The sequence below is a fragment of the Bos mutus genome, chromosome 10 (genome assembly GCF_027580195.1).
Source record: "Bos mutus isolate GX-2022 chromosome 10, NWIPB_WYAK_1.1, whole genome shotgun sequence".
In the NCBI taxonomy this organism is placed as follows: Eukaryota; Metazoa; Chordata; class Mammalia; order Artiodactyla; family Bovidae; genus Bos; species Bos mutus.
In genome coordinates, this window is record NC_091626.1 from 50,735,581 (window position 1) to 50,758,023 (window position 22,443).

The 22,443-nt window shown below is 38.9% G+C and overlaps 1 protein-coding gene across 5 annotated transcripts in view; it reads right to left on the reverse strand.

Annotated features, from left to right (window-relative positions):
* The window catches only part of MYO5A (myosin VA), a 201,194-nt gene that overhangs the window by 45,763 nt on the left and 132,988 nt on the right, over positions 1 to 22,443 (reverse strand). For all 5 annotated transcript variants that reach the window (XM_070377911.1, XM_070377910.1, XM_070377909.1 and 2 more), the window contains exons 17-24: positions 21,538 to 21,624; positions 21,341 to 21,449; positions 18,926 to 19,137; positions 17,237 to 17,393; positions 11,228 to 11,467; positions 9,983 to 10,231; positions 7,116 to 7,209; positions 4,852 to 5,000 (exon numbers count right to left, since the gene is read on the reverse strand). In XM_070377911.1, the coding sequence (XP_070234012.1) occupies positions 4,852 to 5,000; positions 7,116 to 7,209; positions 9,983 to 10,231; positions 11,228 to 11,467; positions 17,237 to 17,393; positions 18,926 to 19,137; positions 21,341 to 21,449; positions 21,538 to 21,624 (1,297 nt within the window). The remainder of the gene's footprint in view (positions 1 to 4,851; positions 5,001 to 7,115; positions 7,210 to 9,982; positions 10,232 to 11,227; positions 11,468 to 17,236; positions 17,394 to 18,925; positions 19,138 to 21,340; positions 21,450 to 21,537; positions 21,625 to 22,443) is intronic.

The window sequence follows — 22,443 nt, forward strand, 5'->3', positions numbered from 1 at the left end:
ACAGCATCCACCTTAACTTGGTTCTAATATTCACGACCTAATGCTCTCATGCCCAAACAATCTATTCCATGTTGTCTTAACAAACTCTTACAAGGGTCACCTCCTAAGCAGAAAGAGGCACCAGGAGGGTGTGACAAGTACAGTTGCAAAACTAAACACTCAGATAAAAATCATCTCTGATTAACGGCAGATCCCCTCTTAAAGTTGTGAGTGGCTAGTCACACGAGGTGAAGCATAAGTATGATGACTTCCATATTATAATCAAACAAAATCACTCCAAAAGTCCACAGGATATATTCAGTGACAGCATAATCATTTTACTGCACCATATTAATAGGTCATGGGAGGGGGTTTTCACACAGGCAATTACAGCTTCTGTCAGTTTTATGCATGGAACTGAAGCTCTGGAGTCAGCAGTGGCAAGGATGAGTGTGCAGAACAGGAAGCTGCTCTGGGAAGATCCTTGGGTTATTAATTCAGGGAGCCCAGGTGATAGTGTCATGACATGTGGTAATTAATGAACTAGTATTCAGCAAGCCTGTGGGGAATAGAAAAGTTAGGTATTTGCAGTCCCTTCCTTTCTGGAGAAGTGGTTAAAGAATGACTTGAAGGAAGAGGAAATAAAAAGGTGGGGTTTGGGCCCCTCGCTCCGAGGGTGCCCCCAGCAGAAGAGGTGGAGAGGTTCAGTGGCCTGGATCTTCTAGGGTTACAAATCCTGAGAGTTTCAAAAAGGCCTCTGAAAGCTTTGTGATCTGTCCAATTTCCTTTACTCCTTCCAAGGTGCAGGAAAAGAGCCAGAAGCCACAAAGAGCTTTTTGCCTCGTTCCTTCCAACATCCAGGCTTAGACAAAGCAGACCCATCTGTGAGACCACAGGGAAACAAGCCCTCAGGAGTAGCTGGTGTCTCAAGCCAGACCACTTGGATTGTTCTATGTTTATTAGTAATTTTGGCCTGCAGTTTTCTTTGTGTGTGTGTGTGTGTGTGTGTGATTTCTTTGTCTGATTTTGGTATCAATGTGATGCCTCACAGAATGAGTTTGGAAGCCTTTCTGGAATAGATTGAGCATAGGTGTTAACTTTTATTAAAATGTTTGACAGAATTCACCTGCAAAGCCATCTGGCCCTGGACTTTTGTTGGAAGTGTGTGGACTGCTGATTCAATTCCATTATTGATATTTGACCTGTTCATATTTTCTGTTTCTTCCTGATTCAGTATTGGGAGATTGTATGTTTCTAGGAATTTGTTTATTTCTTCTAGATTGCTCATTTTATTGGCATGTAATTGTCTAGTAGCCTCTTATGATCCTGTGTATTTCTGTGGTATAACTACTCTTTCACTTCCGATTTATTAATCTGGGCTCTCTCTTTTTGTCTTGATGATTATGGCTAATAGTTTACCAATTTTGTTTATCTTCTCACAGGACCAGCTCTTTAGCTTTGCGCATCTTTTTAACTGATTCTTAGTGTCTATTTCATTTCCATTCCAATCTTTTTTTTCTCCTACTAATGTTGAATTTTGTTTGTTCTTCTTTTTTGACAATACTTCCTTTAGGTATAAGGCTAGACTGCTTATTTATTTGCCATTAAAATTCCCTTCTTGAACTGTTTTTGCTGCATTCCACAGATGATAATCATTGTGTTTCCACTTTCATTTATCTCCAGGTATTTTCAAAATTTCCTCTTTGGTTTCTTCAGTGACCCATTGGTTGTTTAATAGTGTATGCTTAGCTCCATGTATTGTTTTTTCAGGTTTTTTCTTGTAGTTGATTTCTATTCTCATAGCATTGTGGTGGAAAAAGATGACTGATATGATTTCAATCTTCTGGATGATCTGTCCTTTGATGTAAGTGGGGTATTAAAGTCTCTTACTATTATTAAAGTCCCTTACTATTATTGCGTTACTGTCAATCTCTCTCTTTACGTTTGTCAATATTTTCTGTATGCATTCAGATGCACCTACGATGGGTGAACATATACTTACCACTATTATATCCTCTTGTTGGACTGATCCTTTTGTTATTATGTAATGTCCTTTTTTGTCTCTTGTTACTGTCTTTGTCTTAAAGTCTATTTTGTCTGACTCTTGACATCCCAGCTCTCTTTTCATTTCCATGGAATATTTTTTTTCCATTCTCTCCCTTTTAGTCTACGTGTGTCTTTATAACTGAAGTGACTCTCTCACAGGTGTGTGTGTGTCTTTATGTCTTGTTTTCATTATCCATTCTGCCACTCTATGTCTTTTGATTAGAGCACTTAGTCTAATACATTGAAAGTAATTATTGATAGGTATGTACGTATTGCCATTTTGTTAGTTGTTTTCTGGTTGCTGTAGCTCCTTTTTGTTCCTTTCTTTCTTCCCTTGTGATTTGATGACTATCTTTACTATTATATTTGGATTACTCTCCTTTTATATATGTGTATATCTATAATATGTTTGTGGTTATGACAAGGATCATATAAGCAACAATAAAGGAGGTTCAATCATATACATATACATACATACACACACATATATAATTATTTAAATACGATCTCAAGTTCAAAACATTATAACAACCATGCATTCTTAGTTCCTCTTCCACTATTAGTGTTTTTGTCATCATATTTTACATCTTTTTGTTCTGTGTATCCTTTAATCTTCTACCCATTTTGTTGAGGTTTGTTTTTTATATCTTTAGTTGCATGAAATAATTTCTGCTAGTCTTCAGTTCAGTTCAGTCACTCAGTCGTGTCCAACTCTTTGCAACCCCATGAATTGCAGCACACCAGGCTTTCCTGTCCATCACCAACTCCCAGAGCTTGCTCAAACTCATGTCCATTGAATTGGTGATACCATCCAACCATCTCATCCTTTGTCATCTCCTTCTCCTCCTACCTCAATCTTTCCCAGCATCAGGGTCTTTTCTAATGAGTCAGTTCTTCACATCAGGCAGCCAAAGTATTAGAGCTTCAGCATTAGTCCTTCCAATAAATATTCAGGACTGATTTCCTTTAGGATTGACTGGTTTGATCTCCTTGCAGTCCAAGGGACTCTCAAGAGTCTTCTCCAACACCACAGCTCAAAAGCATCAATTCTTTGGTGCTCAGCTTTCTTTATGGTCCAACTCGCACATCCATACAGGACTACTGGAAAAACCATAGCTTTGACTAGACAGACCTTTGTGGACAAAGTACTGTTTCTACTTTTTAATATGCTGTCTAGGTTTGTCACAACTTTTCTTCCAAGTAGCAAGCATTTTTTAATTTCATGGCTGCAGTCACCATCTGCAGTGATTTTGGGGCCCAAGAAAGTAAAGTCTGTCACTGGTTCCATCGTTTCCCCATCTATTTGCCATGAAGTGATGGGACCAGATGTCATGATCTCAGGTTTTTGAATCTGAGTTTTAAGCCACTTTTTCACTATTCTCTTTCACTTTCATCAAGAGGCTCTTTAGTTCTTCGCTTTCTGACATAAAGGTGGTGTCATCTGCATGTCTGAGGTTATTGATATTTCTCCTGGCAATCTTGATTCTAGCTTGTGCTTCACCCAGCCCAGCATTTCACATGATTTACTCTACATAGAAGTTAAATAAGCCGGGTGACAATACAGCCTTGACATATTCCTTTCCCAATATCAGTCTGTTGTTCCATGTCCAGTTCTAACTGTTGCTTCTTGACTGACATACAGATTTCTCAGGAGGCAGGTCAGGTGGTCTGGTATTCCTCTCTCTTGAACAATTTCCACAGTTGGTTGTGATCCACACAAAGTTTTTAGTGTAGTCAATGAAGCAGAAGTAGATGCTTTTCTGGAATTCTCTTGCTTTTTCTATGATCCAGCAGATGTTGGCAACTTGATCTCTGGTTCCCCTGTCTTTTCTAAATCCAGCTTGAACATCTGGAAGTTCTTGGTTCAGGTGCTGTTGAAGTCTAGCTTGGGAGAATTTTGAGCATTACTTTGCTAGCATGTGAGATGAGTGTAATTGTCTGGTAGTTTGAACATTCTTTGGCATTTGCCTTTCTTTGGGATTGGACAGAAAACTGACCTTTTCCAGTCCTGTGGCCACTGCTGAGTTTTCCAAATTCGCTGGCATATTGAGTGCAGCAGTTTAACAGCACTTTAACACTGCTAGTCTTCAGGTCATTCTTATACAGAATTGCTCCGTAAAGTTATAATTTTGGTATGCCTGTGGGAAGAGTTGAGCACAGGGTCCTCCTCTTCTGCCATCTTGACCACACCCATCCAAATTATCTTGTGTTTTACAGCAAATATTTCAGGGCATTTCTGGTCATTTGTGCCATTAGGTTACATTTAAGGCTGACGGTTGCAGGAACAAGATTGTCAGGGAACTCTGTTTCCTGATATCAGAATAAGTAGACCAGGGATGGTGTGCAGCACTATCAAAAGTACAAAAAGTACTTGGCCAGATGCAGAAGAGTCCATGAAATAGGTAAGACAATTTATTACAAATAGCAGATGAATCTTCTTTGTTTAGGAATATGCCTTTGGAATTACAAAAACTACTGAGAAAATACTTGACCTTACAAATATTTGCTTTATAAGCAAATTTTACATTAAGTCATTCAGTACATAAACAAAGTCCAGCAATGCTGACTTACAGTCTAGTCTTCAAAGTGTTTGAATTTATAAAACTATGTATGAATACAGTGATGTGATTCCTGGGATTTGCTTTAAGACAATCGAATCCATTGGATGGAGTGTGATATAGGTTAGAATGGGAGATAGAAATGTGATGACTGTTTTGGAATTGAGTGATGAGTACATGGAGTACATGGGGGTTTATGCTACTATTCTATTTAGTTTTGCACACGTTTAAATTTTTTTATAAAAATGGGCAAAAGTATTTGGCTCACCACCATCAAAGTCATCTCTTCCTTGAGGTCATCATAGCGTTCTTCCAAGCGACTAAACTCATTCAGAAGGTTCTGATATCTCAGCCTTTCATCGTTAAGATCGAGTTCCAGTTGTTTTGTTTCTTCTACTAACTTCTTCTCCATAGTCTCTGAAAGAAGAGAGAGATAAAAACATACCAAAGACGGCTTCACAAAATGCAAGAATAAATACATGGGCACTGGCTTACAGTCTTTGGGAGGGGTTCTACTTTTAGCAGCACTATGATCTATGAAGAGTATCTTAGTGGAGGCAGGGAAAGAGAAAATATCATGGCCAAAGAATAAAATAATTTACTAAAAACAACAATCATCTATTGTATTCTTCCATGAACAGAACTGGTTTATTCATTGGTTACAGCACATCCTTGATAACTTCCACTAGTCAGCGTTTAGTAACTAGAAGTACATACTTTTTATTCCACTAGTATTCTGTTTCAGGCTACTCATAAAATTCTTTTGTTGAAAAAGTTAGAGACATTCCTCAGGCCCCTAGGGGAACAGTGACTTCTCAGAAGACCTAGCTGTCCTGCTCTCCAGAGTCTCTCTACTCATCTCTCAGTCCCTGGCTTCTGTCTTACCATTTCCCAATACTGCGAATGCCCTTGTCCTGTTACTCCTTCCATTCTACTCAGGTAAATTGCCACACCTGGTCCTCTGTTGTCACCATTCCTATGTGCTGCTGGGGACTTGACTTTTCCATTTACTCACCTCACTCTACCCTCTCTATCCGCTAGTGGCTGGCATGTAGATAGGACATCATTTGGAGAGTGGAGACTAGCCCTTGATTGCAGATCAAAGTATCAATAAAAAAGCCTTAAATCTCAGCCATGTGCTTTCTCTCAATGAGCTGAGCCAGCCACATTTATAAATACTGGGCTTCCTATCTCATATTTTGTGCCCATATCTTAATCTGTCCTGCCTGCTTCGTTGCTCACCATCTCTTTATCTGTCAGCCCCACGAGGCCAAGGACTTCCAAGTGTCCTGTCATGACTGCCTCCACAGTGTTCCCCTGTCCTGGAGATTTAATAATTTGCAAATAAATGAATGAAAGGATTTTTTTCTCTATATAACATTCTATAAATTGCCTTTTATTCTCACAAGTTTGTGGAAGCTGCCCAAGGCTACCAACAAATTTTCCCTAGGCAAATCCACTGCTATTTGTTTTGTTCTCTTTAGTACCAAATAACATTTCCTATTTTCCTAAAGAGTTCTCATCATTCTGGATTTTTCCACTATATTCTGCATCCTAGCAACCTTCTTTCCACATCTTCAGTGACTGTTTTCTCTTTCCGTCTTAACTTTCTTTTATGACTCTTTTTCTTCACCTTATCTCTTTTGTATGATTATCCTATAAATTCCAGACTTTCTTATCTTTTCTATACAGTATTCCTTTTAATTGGGAAGAAGAGTATGGTGTGGGGAAAACCCCTGAGGGTTCTCTCTTTAATCTCAATTCGCTTTCAGATCACCTCTATCTGGAGACCCTAGCTAACATCCAAATTTTAATTGATTTGCCTCATAAACAGAGACTTGTTTTCCTCAATTTCCTCATTACTAATAACATATTATTGTTTTGATAACTCATTGCAACACTTTAGAAAGTTTTTGCTCCTCTTTTGAATACCATATCAAAAATGACAATAATCTGTTAATTCTTTTCATATATTTTCACTCTAACCTACCTCTTCCTTTTTATTTCTACCACCAATTGCTGTAGTTTGATATACATCTTCTTATCTCATGTTTAAGTATATGTGGATTTCTTGTAAATTATAATCATTTTAATTTATCTTACCAACAGCAAATAAATGTCTACCTCTAGTTACTGTCTTTTTTTTTTAAGATGGTAAAAAGTGAGTGATCTTATGAAATTAGTATTCATTCATTTAGCAAAATCAATAATATACATAGATACATATACTCCTATAATATACATATTAGCTCAAGAATTTGTCTTAAATCAAGAGGACTCCTATAAGCTATAAATCATACATACAATTATTTTTTTAAGTTATATATGATATTGACTAAGCATGAATTCATATTTGTACTTAGGGAGATACGATTTACAAATTCACCAACTAATTCAACCAAATATTTAGAGTGCCTGCCTCTGGAACTCTGAAACTTATTGATGCCAGCCTAAATACGCAAAGTTATAACTTTTAAACCCTTGGTCTCAGGTTGTTTGGAGTGCAGTAGGCTGGGCCCACATGAGCCTTACCTGTCATCTCCTTAGCTTGCTCCACGATACGGTGATTGAGGGCCTCTTTTTCCTGCTTCAGCAAAGTATTTTCTTCCTTTAGATTTGACACCAGCTATAAAATGAAACAATAAACTGATATGGCTGCAACAGACAGAGGAAACCCGATACTGAATATGAAACACACAGTAGTCACTCCTTACTGCCATGTCTCACTGTCTCACTTCTTTGCTGAGTTATATTCAGTCATCCTTTAAACTTGGTTCAAGCATTACCCCCCAGAAAGCTTTCCCAGAAACTCGTCCAATTATATGTCTCTCCATTGGACTGCTACAGAACCCTGTAAATGCCTCCTTATACCCCTTATAAATGATTTACTTTTACTTCCCTGATTGACTAGAAATTACTGGAGGACAAAGATGATTTGCTGTTGTTGTTTTACTTTGTACCTTGAGCATTTACCAATTGCCTGACACCTAGAAAGCATTTGCTCTTAAAGTAATATAACACCTTTTCACCCCAAAAGCCTAACACAATGCTTATGTGGACCCAAGATACAACAGAAAGATTACAGAGGACACGAAAAGTATGAAATTCGCTGAAGACCTTCCAAAGCTCTCTGTTCTCTGTCTTGAGAATTTTACTTTCATCTCCTTTTAAGAGTTTTGCAAGTTTATTCCACATTTAAGCATTGGCCTTACAACTATGTGACTATAATGTCATAGAACTTTATACTCAAAACAATTAAAATGGTAAATTTAAAGTCACATATAAGCATATTTTACCACAATAAAAAAAAAATGTTGACCTTTTAACTTTCTGGTTCCTGGTTAGATAAGGATTCTCAGGAAGCAAAAATCAAAACCAAAGGTAACTTTGCAAAGTTGATAATTTATATAGTTTAGCTTTGTAATAGAATGTGTGCTGAAGTGAAACCTGAATAAGTGACATGTGAATTCCTTTCTCTAAATGTAAGTTCATAGAATTCTTAAAGGAACAGCTTTAATAATAAAGAGAATGTATGAAGAGTTCAGCGATGGAGACAATGGGCTGTGACGAAGGATCCCTGAAGAACAGAGAACTGAAGTTACAGCACTGAGCCACGGCAGACACCAGGCCAGGAGGTGCTCTTTCTGATTGTCCAGTCTCTTCCTTCTGTCCTGAGAAGGTCTGCTCTCAGTACAAAGGCTGGGTTCTTTGGGTGCTCTTGAGAGAAGCCACTCTTTGTCAGGGCTATGCAACCAATCACCTGTGGTGCTTTTTCAAAATAAATGTGTCCGACCCACACTCCCAGAGCTTGGGCAGGTATCTTTTTAAAAACTCTCCAGCCAATTCTGATACACATTCCTGGTTAAGAAGCACAGTTCTCTGGACCTTCTAGGCTCCTTGATCAGGCTGACTGGCAATGCAGCTTTCCTGACCACAAGGCTGGCTCTCCCAAGGAAATGTTTTCATTCTTACCACACTCCATCTAAAAGACTTAATGGTAGTGCCTATAGATATCCCTGTGAAAGCTGCAGGTAATAAAACAAGAAGGAGAAATCTGAATATGTTTGGGTATACTATTCTATCTAACTAGAAAGGTATGAATTTGACTGTGAAAAGGAAAAGAGAATACCCCTATCAAGTTAATACTCTATAGTTTCTAAGGAATTTTGGAAGCTTTCAGGGACCCAGGAAATGGGGAAAAAAGAGATTGAGAAAGAGAGAAAATGAGGAAGACAGATCCTAAACCTCAAAAGTATCTCATTGGATATATATTCAATAGAACAAGCTTGCCATGTCAAAGTAACGTATATTAATGGTGGTTTAGTTGCTAAGTTGTGTCTAGCTCTTGTGACCTCAGGGGCTGTAGCCCGCTAAGTTCCTCTCTCCATATGATTTTCTAGGCAAGAACACTGAAGAATACTGAATCCTTCTCCAGGGGATGTTCCCGATCCAGGCATTGAACCCAGGTCTCCTGCACTGCAGGCAGATTCTTTATGGACTAGGCTACCAGGGAAACTGTTTCCAGACACAGAGTCAAGATCTGTTGAAGATATAGACGGGTTTATTTTAATCAGGATCCTGAATATCATGGAAGGATTGCCATCTTATTAGTGACACTATCTTACCTGAACTGTCTAAGCTCCTTCAGAGGTTCTTACTGCATAAGCTGCTGTTGAGGTTCAGAAGTAGTTACAGCCAACAGAGTCAACTCTGTTTTCATTTAAAGATGGTAATACTAGTAGCATCTCTAAAAATCTATTACTTTTTCCCAGTAAGCCTTATGTTGAGGTATTTTTTCTTACGTTTAAACAATACTCCTCATTACTTCTTGAGAGCCTTCGTATTTTCTATATTTAATAAAGTTTTGATATAAGTTAATACAAATTTGCAGTGTGGAAACATCTGTCAATCTGTAAGCAGTTTTGTTGTTATTTTTTGCATAGTAGTTCTTGACTATGGCCAGTGTAGACATTTGGATTTCTGGTGGACTTCTCAAAACAGCCTTAATGTAGGTTTCCATAAAAATTCCTACTAGCTATTGACAGTTTATTGTTTAATTTACTTCTTAATCACCTTAAGCTGGCTGACTCCACACAGATCTATACATTCAACAAAAAGAGTGTATAGTAGGTACTTGGCCATCAATTTTCTTCTTATAATACTGCTTTCCTTCTATTCTTAGTAGAGTAAAACGTTCTGCTAAAAGACCTATAGCTACTCATCCAATATACAGAAGAACTCCTTGGGGAAAAACACTAATAATGAACAGTCAACTGACTGAAATGTGTGTTTTACCTTCAACTGAGAACTACATTGAGCTACAATGGCCAACCAAGTCAATATGGCAGCACATCTCCTTTGTGAAAGAAGTAGATGAGGATATGAACATCAGCTCCTACCTGCTCAGTTTCTTGTTTGTATCTATCAGCATGTTCCTCAATGGATTTTTTCTCAGACTGAGTTTGTTCCAGGTCTTTCCGTAGCTTGGCAATTTCTTCCTGCAGACTGAGGACCCGTCCAGTAGCAATCTTAGCTTCTTCTTCACTTAGCTGAAGACGTTCTAAATCACTTCGTAGTTTCTCGGTCTCCGAGTTGTATATTCCTTCTAGATTGGTCAGTTTCTCCATGAGGCATTTGTAGTCTTTGTTCTTTAAACACACACACGAGTGACAGCAAGTAAATATACACACCATGAATTGTACTTAGTGAGAAAACCATGCCTATTCATCATATTCATGCTGTGTCACTGCAGCACTGATACAGCCTCTAACCAAAATACTAGTGACATTTAAAGTAACACAATCAGTCCCCTCTTAGTGATACAAAAAGAGAACAGACACAATTATTTACGTTTTACATGAGATGAGCAACATAGATGTGATTCTCTCATAGTCACAAGGAGAGTTACCATACTAAATTCTCTTTCCTGATTCTCAATCCAAGAATAGGAAAATCTAGATTTGTTTTTAGAAACAAATCAGTGTGCTACTGAAAACCATGTGCTGGCTAGTGATGTATAGGAATGGTAAAATGGCCTCAAAATCACGTCTTACAAATCTCTTTGTTTAACATCTGGAAACTCTTCCCATTCAGAAAACCTGTCTGATGAATTTTATTTCATTCTCTTTTCTGTTTTTCTTTGTCATCGTTAGTATTTATATGTCACTAACTACCTATATAATTTTCAGGTGCTAAAATATTACTTGGTAATAACTATCTGTAAGAAATCAAACTGTTATCTCTGCAAATAGACTGCAGATTCCTCAGAAGCATGGACATCTTCCTGCTTCTTTTGCCATCTCAGTGTTAAACAACTCATCTACAAAAGAAACAATACATTACACATAACTGAATGATAATGATGAAAGAGCTGTGTAAAATATAAAGCACAATATGATTCTCAGTCCTAACCTTTTGGACTGCTAGTAAACCTGTCTGTGTTCTCAAAAACAATTTCCCGCCTTGGTCCTTGAAATTATAATCTTACCTATGAGCTTGTCACTATTGCCTGCTCATTAATGTCACTACTGTTTTACTTTTTTGCTGAGACTGAAAGGTAAAGTCAAAAGGAGACAATGCTGGAGATAATCCCAGTGTATTTCATTAGGCATGCTGCATTTTTAGGACTGCTGTTCAAAACACACCTGCTCATCAACTTTGCGCTGCAGCTGCATGATCTTGTTCTCCATGCCAATGTGAAGCTTCTTATAGCGCTCCACGGAGCGGGCCTCGATCTTAAGTTTCTTCAGCTCACGCTTGGCCATCATCCGTCGGAAGCAGCACTGAAGGTAGATGATGGCATGGATGCTCCTCTTATAGTAGGTGCGAGCCAGCCAGCCACGGACCCATTTCTGAATGATGACTGCTTTGTGTTCACGGAGTATCTGGAGAGAAGGGTAGGTGCAAGTAATGTCAGACCCTGGACTACACTCAATTTCAACTCTATCAACCTCTGGATGCAGTCTGAGAACCACACATTAACTAAAGGGAAAGCCACTGGAAAAGCTGAAGCAACCATGTATTCTGTGGAGTGTACTTACCACAAATATATGGAGGCACCAATTATTTTAAAAGATGACTGAAATGTAATCTTTAAAAGGCAATTTGAGAAACATATATAAAACATGTATTACATTCACATGTCATATGTGGGATTACATGTCTATGTATGATGATAAACAGTATACACATAAGAGCCATCAAAATTAAAGACACCAGATTACCAAATAGAAAACTAATCTAAAAAGAAAGAAAAATGCATTAGGTTTCTTATAACTACATGATTTCTAAAAGCAATCAGTTATCCTTCAGAAAATAAACAGAGCTTGATACCCTGTGAATTATGTGCTAGTAAAATAGATTTACCCACTACCCTTACTGCTGGGTCCACATCACTGTGCATTAGGTCTCTGGCTTGAGGACATAGGGTATGGTTGGTAAGCAGGCTATAGAAGCCAACACTTAGGGTACTGCAAAGTTTATTATTAATTTATTGATTTTTCCCCCAGAAACAACAAAAAAAATGATTCTCTCATTTGCCATTTTTGAGGAATACCACTTTAGTGAGGATTTCCCATTGCTTTACAAATGTAGCACAAACCCACACATGGGGTTCAAAGGTAGTAGGGATAGAACTTTAAAAGGAAAGCTAAAAGGAAGATAAAGTAAACAGATATTAATTTTATATTGTGTTTTCTTAAAAAAAGATATTCCCCTAAACTGATAAACACTCATTCATCCTTATGAGATAAATCTCTTGTCACTAATGACCATCAAGCAGAGATTGTGCAAACAATTTCCAGGAATGATGGGAAAATTCTTAGATTTTAGGAAGGGCTGAACTAGCAAGACTTTGAGGTCCTTTCAAAACTATGATTTTATAAAATGGCAAATAGATGGGGAAACAGTGGAAACAGTGGCTGACTTTATTTTTTTGGGCTCCAAAATCACTGCAGATAGTGACTGCAGCCGTGAAATTAAAAGATGCTTACTCCTTGGAAGGAAAGTTATGAACAACCTAGACAGTATATTAAAAAGCAGACATTAGTTTGTCAACCAAGGTCTGTCTAGTCAAGGCTATGGTTTTTCCAGTGGTCATGTATGGATGTGAGAATTGGACTATAAAGAAAGCTGAGCACCAAAGAATTGATGCTTTTGAACTGTGGTGTTAGAGAAGACTCTTGAGAATCCTTTGGACTGCAAGGAGATCCAACCAGTCCATCTTAAAGGAAATCAGTCCTGGGCGTTCATTGGAAGGACGGAAGGACTGATGTTGAAGCTGAAACTCCAATACTTTGGCCACCTGATGCGAAGAGCTGACTCATTTGAAAAGACCCTGATGCTGGGAAAGATTGAGGGCAGGAGGAGAAGGGAACAACAGAGGATGAGATGGTTGGATGGTATCACCGACTCAATGGACATGGATTTGGGTAGACTCTGGCAGTTGGTGATGGACAGGGAGGCCTGGCGTGCTGTGGTTCATGGGGTCATAAAGAGTCGGACATGACAGAGTGACTGAACTGAACTGAACTTGTGTGATATGAATGTTACAATGTATTCAATTAAGTACTCACTACTGATTATGATAAAGGGATACAATATATCTTTCATGAAACTTTTTTTAAATGTGTAAAAAATCTCTGAAACAGTCTCTTCAGATAGTAGCAATTTGGTAAGATCATTGAAAAAACAGTTCCTATTTTTAGGTTATGTAGCTGAGAAAAATAATGAAATCATGTGCCATCCCAGATGATACAAAAGTAAGTGGTTGTGTTTAAAGTCATCAAATACAAAATAAACATGGGTTTCCCCAGTGGCTCCATGGTAAAGAATCAGCCTACTAAGCAGGAGATGTGGGTTCGATCCCTATGTCATGAAGATCCTCTGGAGAAGGAAATGGCAACCCATTCCAATATTATTGCCTGAAAATTCCCCTGGACAGAGGAGCCTTGCAGGCTACAGTCTATGGGGTCCCCCAAAAGAGTCAGACATGACTTAGCAACTAAACAACAGCAAAACAAACATAGGTGTTTCAGAGACTTATATAAGTGTCTTCAGCTACCTCAAGACTGCACCTTTGGGCTATTTTCCTAATGCCAAGGTAGCCTTCAGTTCCCACGAAGTGCAGTCACCATGCATCACGCTGCAGTGAGGCAGGGCTTTTGCTCTCACTCAACATCAGAATCCTGAGGGAAGCCCCTGTCTATCTGGATGACTAGTGACAAACTGGGTAAAACTCAGTGATGGCAAACTGAAGGCTTTCAGAATTTAAAAAAAACTCAAGCAGCACACAGTGGCAAAGCTATTAATGCCAATTTTCCTATTCAATTTCCTTCTCCCATGTAACTTCAAACATTGGTCCATTTCTGTAATTTCAGTCAAATGGAAATGGTATATAATTAGAGCTTCCATTCTCAATCTCATTTCCATTGGTGAGTCAGAGGCATTAAATAACACTTGCTTTCACTTTAAGACCTCTCAAAGCTGGAGAAGGGGAGGCTGAGATTGGAATCACAGCTAGAAGGATCACTAAGGGGGTCCCACTGGCCTACACATAAACTAGTCTCTAAGCTGGTACCCTCACTAGGTCCAGTCACAGTGGGAGCTGAGCTGGCTAGAGACTTCTACTGCTAACCAATAGCCTCAAACCCCAGTTCAGATGTTCCCAAAGACAGTACTGAGGAAAACAGGGGAGTAACCAGTTTGGCGTATCTAATAGGTCAAGTTTAATAAGGCTTTACCTTCCCTTGAAAGCTCATGCTTGAAAAGAAAGAACACCTAACCATAAAGCAAGCATGGGCAGAAAGACCTGGAGAAACTGTCTTCAAATTTTCTTCAAAGCACAGCTATTTAAATATGTTCATTCAAGCCTCATTAGCTTTCCATGTTTCTTTGTTGTCTAAAATTAATTTAAATTAAGAAAGTAAAATACATACATGTATAGGGTCCAGGGCAAGCCCACATACTGCCTATGATTAGAGAAATGTCCTATATCACTCAACTGACTCTCCTTCTAACGATGCCCAAAGGGCTCTAAGATCTAGACTTTTCAGTTCAGTTCAGTCGCTCAGTCGTGTCTGACTCTTTGTGACCCCGTGGACTGCAGCACACCAGGCCTCCCTGTCCATCACCAACTCCTGGAGTTTACTCAAACTTATGTCCATTGAGTCCATGATGCCATCCAACCATCTCATCCTCTGTCACCCCCTTCTCCTCCGGCCTTCAATCTTTCCAGCATCAGGGTATTTCTGGCTTATTAGGAATATGTTCTAAAGAACAGTCTCTAGACTAAACTACAAAGCTACAGTCATCAAGACAGTATGGTACTGGCACAAAAACAGAAATATAGACCAATGGAACAAGATAGAAAGCCCAGAGATAAACCCACACATCTATGGGTACCTTATTTTTAACAAAGGAGGCAAGAATATACAATGGGGCAAAGACAGCATGTTCAATAAGTGGTGCTGGGAAAACTGGACAGCTATGAGTGAAAGAATGAAATTAGAAAACTTCCTAACACCACCCACCAAGATAAAATCAAAAGGGATTAAAGACTTAAATTTAAGACCAGAGACTATAAGACTCTTAGAGGAAAACATAGGCAGAACACTCCAGGACAAATCACAGCAAGATTCTTTATGACCTACCTCCTAGAGTAATAGAAATAAAAACAAAATAAACAAGCAGGACCTAATTAAATGTAAAGGCTTTTTGCACAGCAAAGGAAACTATAAGCAAGAAGAAAAGAAAACCCTCAGAATGGAAAAAAAAAAAAATAGGAAATGACAACTAACAAAGGATTAATTTAAAAAATATACAAGCAGCTCATACAAGTCAATACCAGAAAAACAAACAACCCAATCAAAAAGTAGGGAAAAGATCTAAACAGACATTTCTCCAAAGAAGACACAGATGGCTAAAAAACACATGAAAAGACATTCAATATTGCTCATTATTAGAGAAATGCAAATCAAAACTAAAATGAGATATCATCTCACACAGGTTAGAATGGTCATCATCAAAAAGTCTACAAACAATAAATGCTGGAGAGGGTGCTGGAGAGGGTGTAGAGAAAAGGGAACCCTCTTGCACTTTTGGTGGGAATGTAAACTGATACAACCACTATGGAAGATGGTATGGAAATTCCTTAAAAAACTAGGAATAAAACCACCATATGATCCTTCAATCCCACTACTAGGCATATACCCTAAGGAAACCAAAGTTGAAAAAGACACATGTACCCCAATGTTCATTGCAGCACTATTTACAATAGCTAGAACATGGAAGCAACCTACATGTCGATCAACAGATGAATGGATAAAGAAGCTGTGGTACATATATACAATGGAATACTACTCAGCCATGAAAAGGAACACATTTCAGTCAGTTCTAATAAGGTGGATGAACCTAAAGAACAGACTCAAAACCTTGCTGAAATAAAAGAGAGAAAAAATGTTCATCGACCAGACCATATATTGTTAGAAGTGATGATTAGGTAAGACTAATCTGGTGATCCACTATCTCTAGTCATAATGATTAGTGCTAGACATAAAGCTTACTTGTCAAATATTTCTATAGGATCATACTCCAGTTAATACAACTTTAACTACATTGATATTACATTTGATTTCACTTTACCATGGTAAATTCTTCCAAATTTGTTTCATTCTTAATCTTCTGTTCATCTGTTATATACTTTAGCTATTCAAAGCTCACCATAATTAGCTGAATAAAGACCCCTAGATTCCTCCATGAATCTGTAAATGTTACCTTATTTGGGGAAAGGGTCTTTGAAGGTATAATTAAGTTAAGGATCTTGAGATGGAGAGATTATCCTGGATTATCTAGGCGGGACCCAAATCCATCACAAGTGTTCTCACAAGAGACAGACAAAAGGAAGTAAAGTTAGACACAGAGAGAAGATGATGTGAATGAAGATGGAGGCAGGGCTTGGAGTGATATGGGCACAAAAGTATAAGGAATAGTGGTGGCCTCCAGCATTAGAAGAGGCAAGGAAAGGGTCCTCCCCCCATAGCTTCTGGAGGGAGTGTAGCTCTGCTGACATCTTGTTTTCACAGTTCTTGCCTCTAGAACTGTGAGAAAGTTCAATGAGAAATTTCTCTTGTTTCTAGCTACCATTGGTGGTAATGTATTACAGCAGCCACAGGAAACAAAAATGTCACTTTTCCCCCCCAAATTACATATGCAAAGGGAATAAAAAGGTAAGCTTTCTTTTTCCAAGTCATGTTAATAAATGAATAAATATGTACTTATTATTTAATATTTTAAAATATATTTCAATTGTTGGTTGAAAGGGAAAGTGAAAGTTGTTCAGTCATGTCTGACTCTTTGCAACCACATGGAAATATCCAGGCCAGGATACTGGAGTAGGTAGCCTTTCCCTTCTCCAGGGGATCTTCCCAAACCAGGGATCGAACCCAGGTCTCCCACATTGCAGGTGAATTCTTTACCAGGTGAGCCACAAGGGAAGCCCAAGAATATCGGAGTGGGTAGCCTATCCCTTCTCCAGGGGATCTTCCTTGTTTCCATACAAGTCCTACATCCATAGGAGGGCCTGTGGCACTTTGTACAGATGTGGAACTTGATTAACATTAATGGGATGAATAAAAAAGTTGAAAACAATGCCTCACCTTGTGATACCTATTTCTGGCCAAGTAGCCTCGCAAATAAGACTGAAGGACAATTGTGGCAGTTCGCGTGATCTTGTATCTCCGGCGAGCTACATACATGCGCCAGTACTTCTGAATGATAGTGGCTGCCTTGGTTCTGCGCAGGAACTTAGCATAGCTGGTAGAGAAAGAGTGGCGAGTTGTCAGTAGTCAGAAAAACCCAGGAACACATTTTGTAGAGGATGAAAGCACCAATGTCTTGCCATAATAAGTAGTACTTCCATTGATTATTCTAATAACATACATGTTAAATCAACATTTATATTTCTTATATTTGTAGTTAGTTTATGATCCCCGAATACCTGTCCATCTGTTATCTCAAATGAACCTTACCTAACCCTAAAATGTGGGCTGTCCCATATCACTCGATTTTACAATAAAGAAGTTAAAGTTCATAAAGGTTTATTCCTTTTAGGACTGTGCTTATTACCCCAGGCTATGTACCCTTTACATAGCAGACCAGTCTACACAGTAATACCATACCTACTTATCACCAGCTTCCTGAGCTCTATCCATTGTGAACACATGATGTTTTTTCTCAATCTATTTACTTGGGCATAAGTTTTTTTTTTATCATTAATTCATGTCTTCTGATAGCTCTAAATTAAAATTATCCTAATATGTAATCACATGTAAGTTAATTCTTTTCTACAGTTCTCAGCTTATTGCTCCTAAAAACACCTCAATGGAAGCATTTTTAACAGGTTATATTCATGATTGTCCTGATTTACAGATGATTTCTTCAAGTCCATTAAAAGTGAAAGTGAAAGTCGCTTAGTGTCTGACTCTTTGCAACCCAATGGACTATACAGTCCATGGAATTCTCCAGGCCAGAATATTGGAGTGGGTAGCCCTTCCCTTCTCCAGGGGATTTCCCAACCCAGGGATTGAACCCAGGTCTCCCACACTGCAGGCAGATTCTTTACCAGCTGAGCCACCAGGGAAGCCCAACATAAATGTATAAAAAATAAATACTGAGGACATGAGTAGACAGTAATTTGTAATTTTTTTTGAGGTTCAATCTGATTCCTAAAGGTGAGTGAAATTATATTCTATTTAACTGTCTTATGAGTTAATTCCTTGGAACTAAGAAAAGGTAAGGTGTTGCCTTGAGTGGATGTGAGAGTTGGACTATAAAGAAAGCTGAGCACCAAAGAATTGATGCTTTTGAACTGTGGTGTTGGAGAAGCCTCTTGAGAGTCCCTTGGACTGCAAGGAGATTAAACCAGTCTATCCTAAAGGAGATCAGTCCTGAGTGTCCATTGGAAGGACTGATGTTGAAGTTGAAACTTCAATACTTTGGCCACCTGATGCGAAGAGCTGACTCATTTGAAAAGACCCTGATGCTGGGAAAGATTGAAGGCAGGAGGAGAAGGGGATGATAGAGGATGAGATGGTTGGATGGCATCACCGACTCAATGGACATGAGTTTGGGTAAACTCTGGGAGTTGGTGATGGACAGGGAGGCCTGGTGTGCTGCGGTTCCTGGGATTGCAAAGAGTTGGACACGACTCAGCGACTGAACTGAACTGCCTTGAGTGGTAGGGTGACCACCCACCCCAAACTGTCCTAGCTTAGACAATAAGTCAGATGCACTCTCCAATCTTGGCTGCCCCTGAGCAAGCGTGTACACGCCACCAGGACACATACCATCGGGCCTGGTGGCCTCGCACATATCTCTGCACAGTGATGGCAGCCTTGCGCATGCGCAGGTACTTCTTCCGCAGCAGCCACCCTCGGATCGTCTTCTGGATCCTGATGCAGGCAGCCCTCAGCTTGTCTGCCCTCAATTTTTCTAGGTAGGCCACTTGACCAGCCCGGAAAAAGATCTTTGTCTTCCCAAACTGGTATTTGTCCTTGTCCTGTATTTGGAAGAAACTGTATACTCAGAAGTAGAAATGATGACCAAATAAGTGAATTTTTAAAAAGAAAAAAAAAAAAAAGTCTAAAAGCAGTATCAGTAAAGGGATGAAACTATTAGCTAAATCTTGGGCTACATCACAAGTATCTAATGGAGCCAGCTTTTTGATCCTAGGCAAGTTGAGCGAATAGAAGGGACTTTAAGGAAAACTGCAGTTTAAGAGTTATTTTCCAGAATTAGTCTACCTGGAATTATTATCTGAAGCCCAAAACTTGGTTGTGGGTTATAGGCAGCTACTATTTGCTTGTTTGTATTTTAAATATCTCAAGGAAATGGAGATGCTGACACTCCCTCTGACTGACCCGGGCTGTAAGGATTACATCGGGCTGTAAGTTCCATGAGAAAGCTGAAGGGACAAAAACACCAGTGTGAAGAAAAAGGCAGGAAGTAATACATACAAAATAGAAACAAAAAGATTAAAAATGCTGCATATTCATGTTAAGAGTTAAGTTTCTCAACAGTTATCTCTTGGTTTTATCAATAGTAAGTCTGTCTACAAATTTCAAAAATATAATCATTTATAATGCTCACTGACTTCTGATTATAAGCAAAGTTGAGCAGTAAACACAGATAGATAGGCATACTATTTTTGGTCTATTACATTCTGATCCAACTATTCAAAATCATGTGATTTATTAAACATCTCACATTGAAAGAGGAGAGTTTATTTGTAACAATCAATATTGTGATGTAAAATTCAAAGTGAAAACAGAGAAAATAACTTTTCACTGTAAGCAAATATTTCCTATCTTGTACATGAAAAGAGAAAATAGGAAATCACATACATCTAAAACTACTTCAGTTTAAATCAATAAATCTTACAAAGGAAGCTAGCTGCAAAAGCTAGTAAGTGGTTCCCTTTCCCAGCCCCATCTCATCTCAGCTCCCCTCTCCCTGCTCCCCAAGCCTGCCCTCCTCTGCCTTGTGGTCCCAAAGTTCAGCCGGGAGAGGTCTAGGGGAGGAAGCTGGTGTGGGATGACTGTCCCTACTTTCTGCTCTTCATTCCCTAGAAAGGACTTGGGCCAAATTCAAAATGGACCCAATTCTTTTACACATCACCAGGAAAGTGGCCTAAGCTATTTCAAGAAAAAAAAAAAAATTATTACCAGAGAAGAGATATTACATCTAATTAATAGCTAGTAATTATTACTAATTACTTCAAAGTGAGTTAATCCATCCAACCTAATGTCAAATAAGTGAAAATATAATATTCTTTAAAAAACATTTCATGAATCTTAAATTCTCCACAGCATACATCAGTGGCTATCCAAGTGTAGTCCTCAAACCAGCATCAGCATCACTGGGAACTTGATAGAAATGCAAATTATTGGGCGCATCCCAGACGACCAAATCAGAAATTCTGGAGGTGGGGCCTGGCAATCTGTAGTGTAACAAGTCTTGTAGGTGACTCTGATGCATTCTAAGGTCTGCAAATGCCTTAGCTTGGTAGGCAAGATCCTTCAAACATCAACCCCGATTTCCTAACGAATTCCTTACTTCCCAGGCACCAATTTTTTACTGCAAAAACAAAAATCCTACTGTATTGTTTTTTTGAGAAAACTATGCTTTCCTGCTTCCACGTTCTTTGCTCCCTACTAGGATAGTCTCCTTCCAGGTTTACAGTCTTACCCACCTTTCAGGGCCTGACTCAAAATACATGTCCCCTCCCCACAGCAGAAGTGGCTTTGTCTTCCTCTGATTTCTTCTCTCATTCATTCAGCATTTCATAGACACTAAGGTATATTATACTTGTCTTTAAAATGCATTGATTTCGAAGACATACTATGTTACCTGAGGATAAGACTTATTTTTTCTTAATCACACAGCATTTGGCCTGGTGTCTTTCGTAAGTAAGTACTCAGTAAATTTTTATTGAAAATGATCCAGTTCTAAAAAGAATGCATTTGAAGTCTAGGCTCAGGCCTCACCATCCTGTTTCTTGATACTGGGCTGTTGTCCTCACTAGTCTTTCCATCGTAGAGACAGGGAACCTCGAACTCCAAGACAGTGTACCTCTCCCCGCTCCCACTCCTGAATTCATTGAATTAGTGCTATTTGGACACCCCTAGGACTTGTACAGGTTATAATCACAAGGCCTTTGGCAAACATCTGTTCAGATACAGATGAGTGAAAATCTTTCTTACCACTATCAGTTTCTCTAAAACATTCTTGCATGTTTGCTTTCTGTCACTTAGCACATCTTTTTGCTTCATTAGGACCCGATAGCGGCTGAAAAATTCTTGGTAAGTCCACCTATGAAAAGAGACTCATGTCAGCTTATCTAAGGGAGCAGGAACCTCCCCCATGAGGATCCCTTGTATTTGAAAGCTGCCAGGCCCACCGAGAGGGGAAACCTGCTGCGCTGATCCGAATGGTTTCCAGGACACCGCATGCTCTCAGCTGCTGCACTGCCCTCTTCTCATCAAACCTATGAGTAAAGGTGGAAATCATTAGTACACAAAAAAGTCTGGCTCTAGCCACAAACTACTGTCCTCAATCCAGAGACTGAAATCTTTTGTAAAGAGCCAAATGAATAAATTAGAAAAAAAAAATTCAAATGTTGGAGTACTGATTCAAAATTGAAAACTCCATTTTGAGAGTGGGGAAGATTACTAGCAGTAAGAACATACACCAAAAACTCATAAGAAATACCACTGAGCATATTTAAAAAGCCCAAGCTCCTCTGTACTGTGCAGTGCTCATTACACGCCTTGGCCCGACTAGTTGGTCTCATAATTCTTTAGTTCACCATACAGAGCTACCCGAGAATAAAGACTGGCCAGCTCTGAAGATTTCTTTAACAAGAAGAACAAATTAAACATGCCCCATTCAGTTTTTTGTTGTTGTTGTTGTTAATTACTAGTGTTCTAAAAGCTATTTAACTCAGTGTATACATACTAATCATTAAGTTTCCATGTCAGTTAAAAAGTATTTTATATCTTAGCTGCAGTTCACTCTAGATAAACAGCACCTTAATGTTAAATTGACACTAAAAGAGGAAGTAGCAAGGCCTGCTTCTTACAGGATGATCACTCCCCTTACTCCCCATTTGTGCCCTGAATGACCTATCTGAGGTTTCTGTGGTGCCGTCTTCTCAGTATTTTGTTGGTGATGGGAGATGGGGTTGGTTGACTCAAGGTAATGGGCCCTGGGGCTGTCCAGAAGAGTTGCCCAGGGCATGAAAGCTTCTTCCTGCTTCTCACCTCCTCAAGAAAGGCTTCTTGGGAATGAGAAGAATACAAGAGTC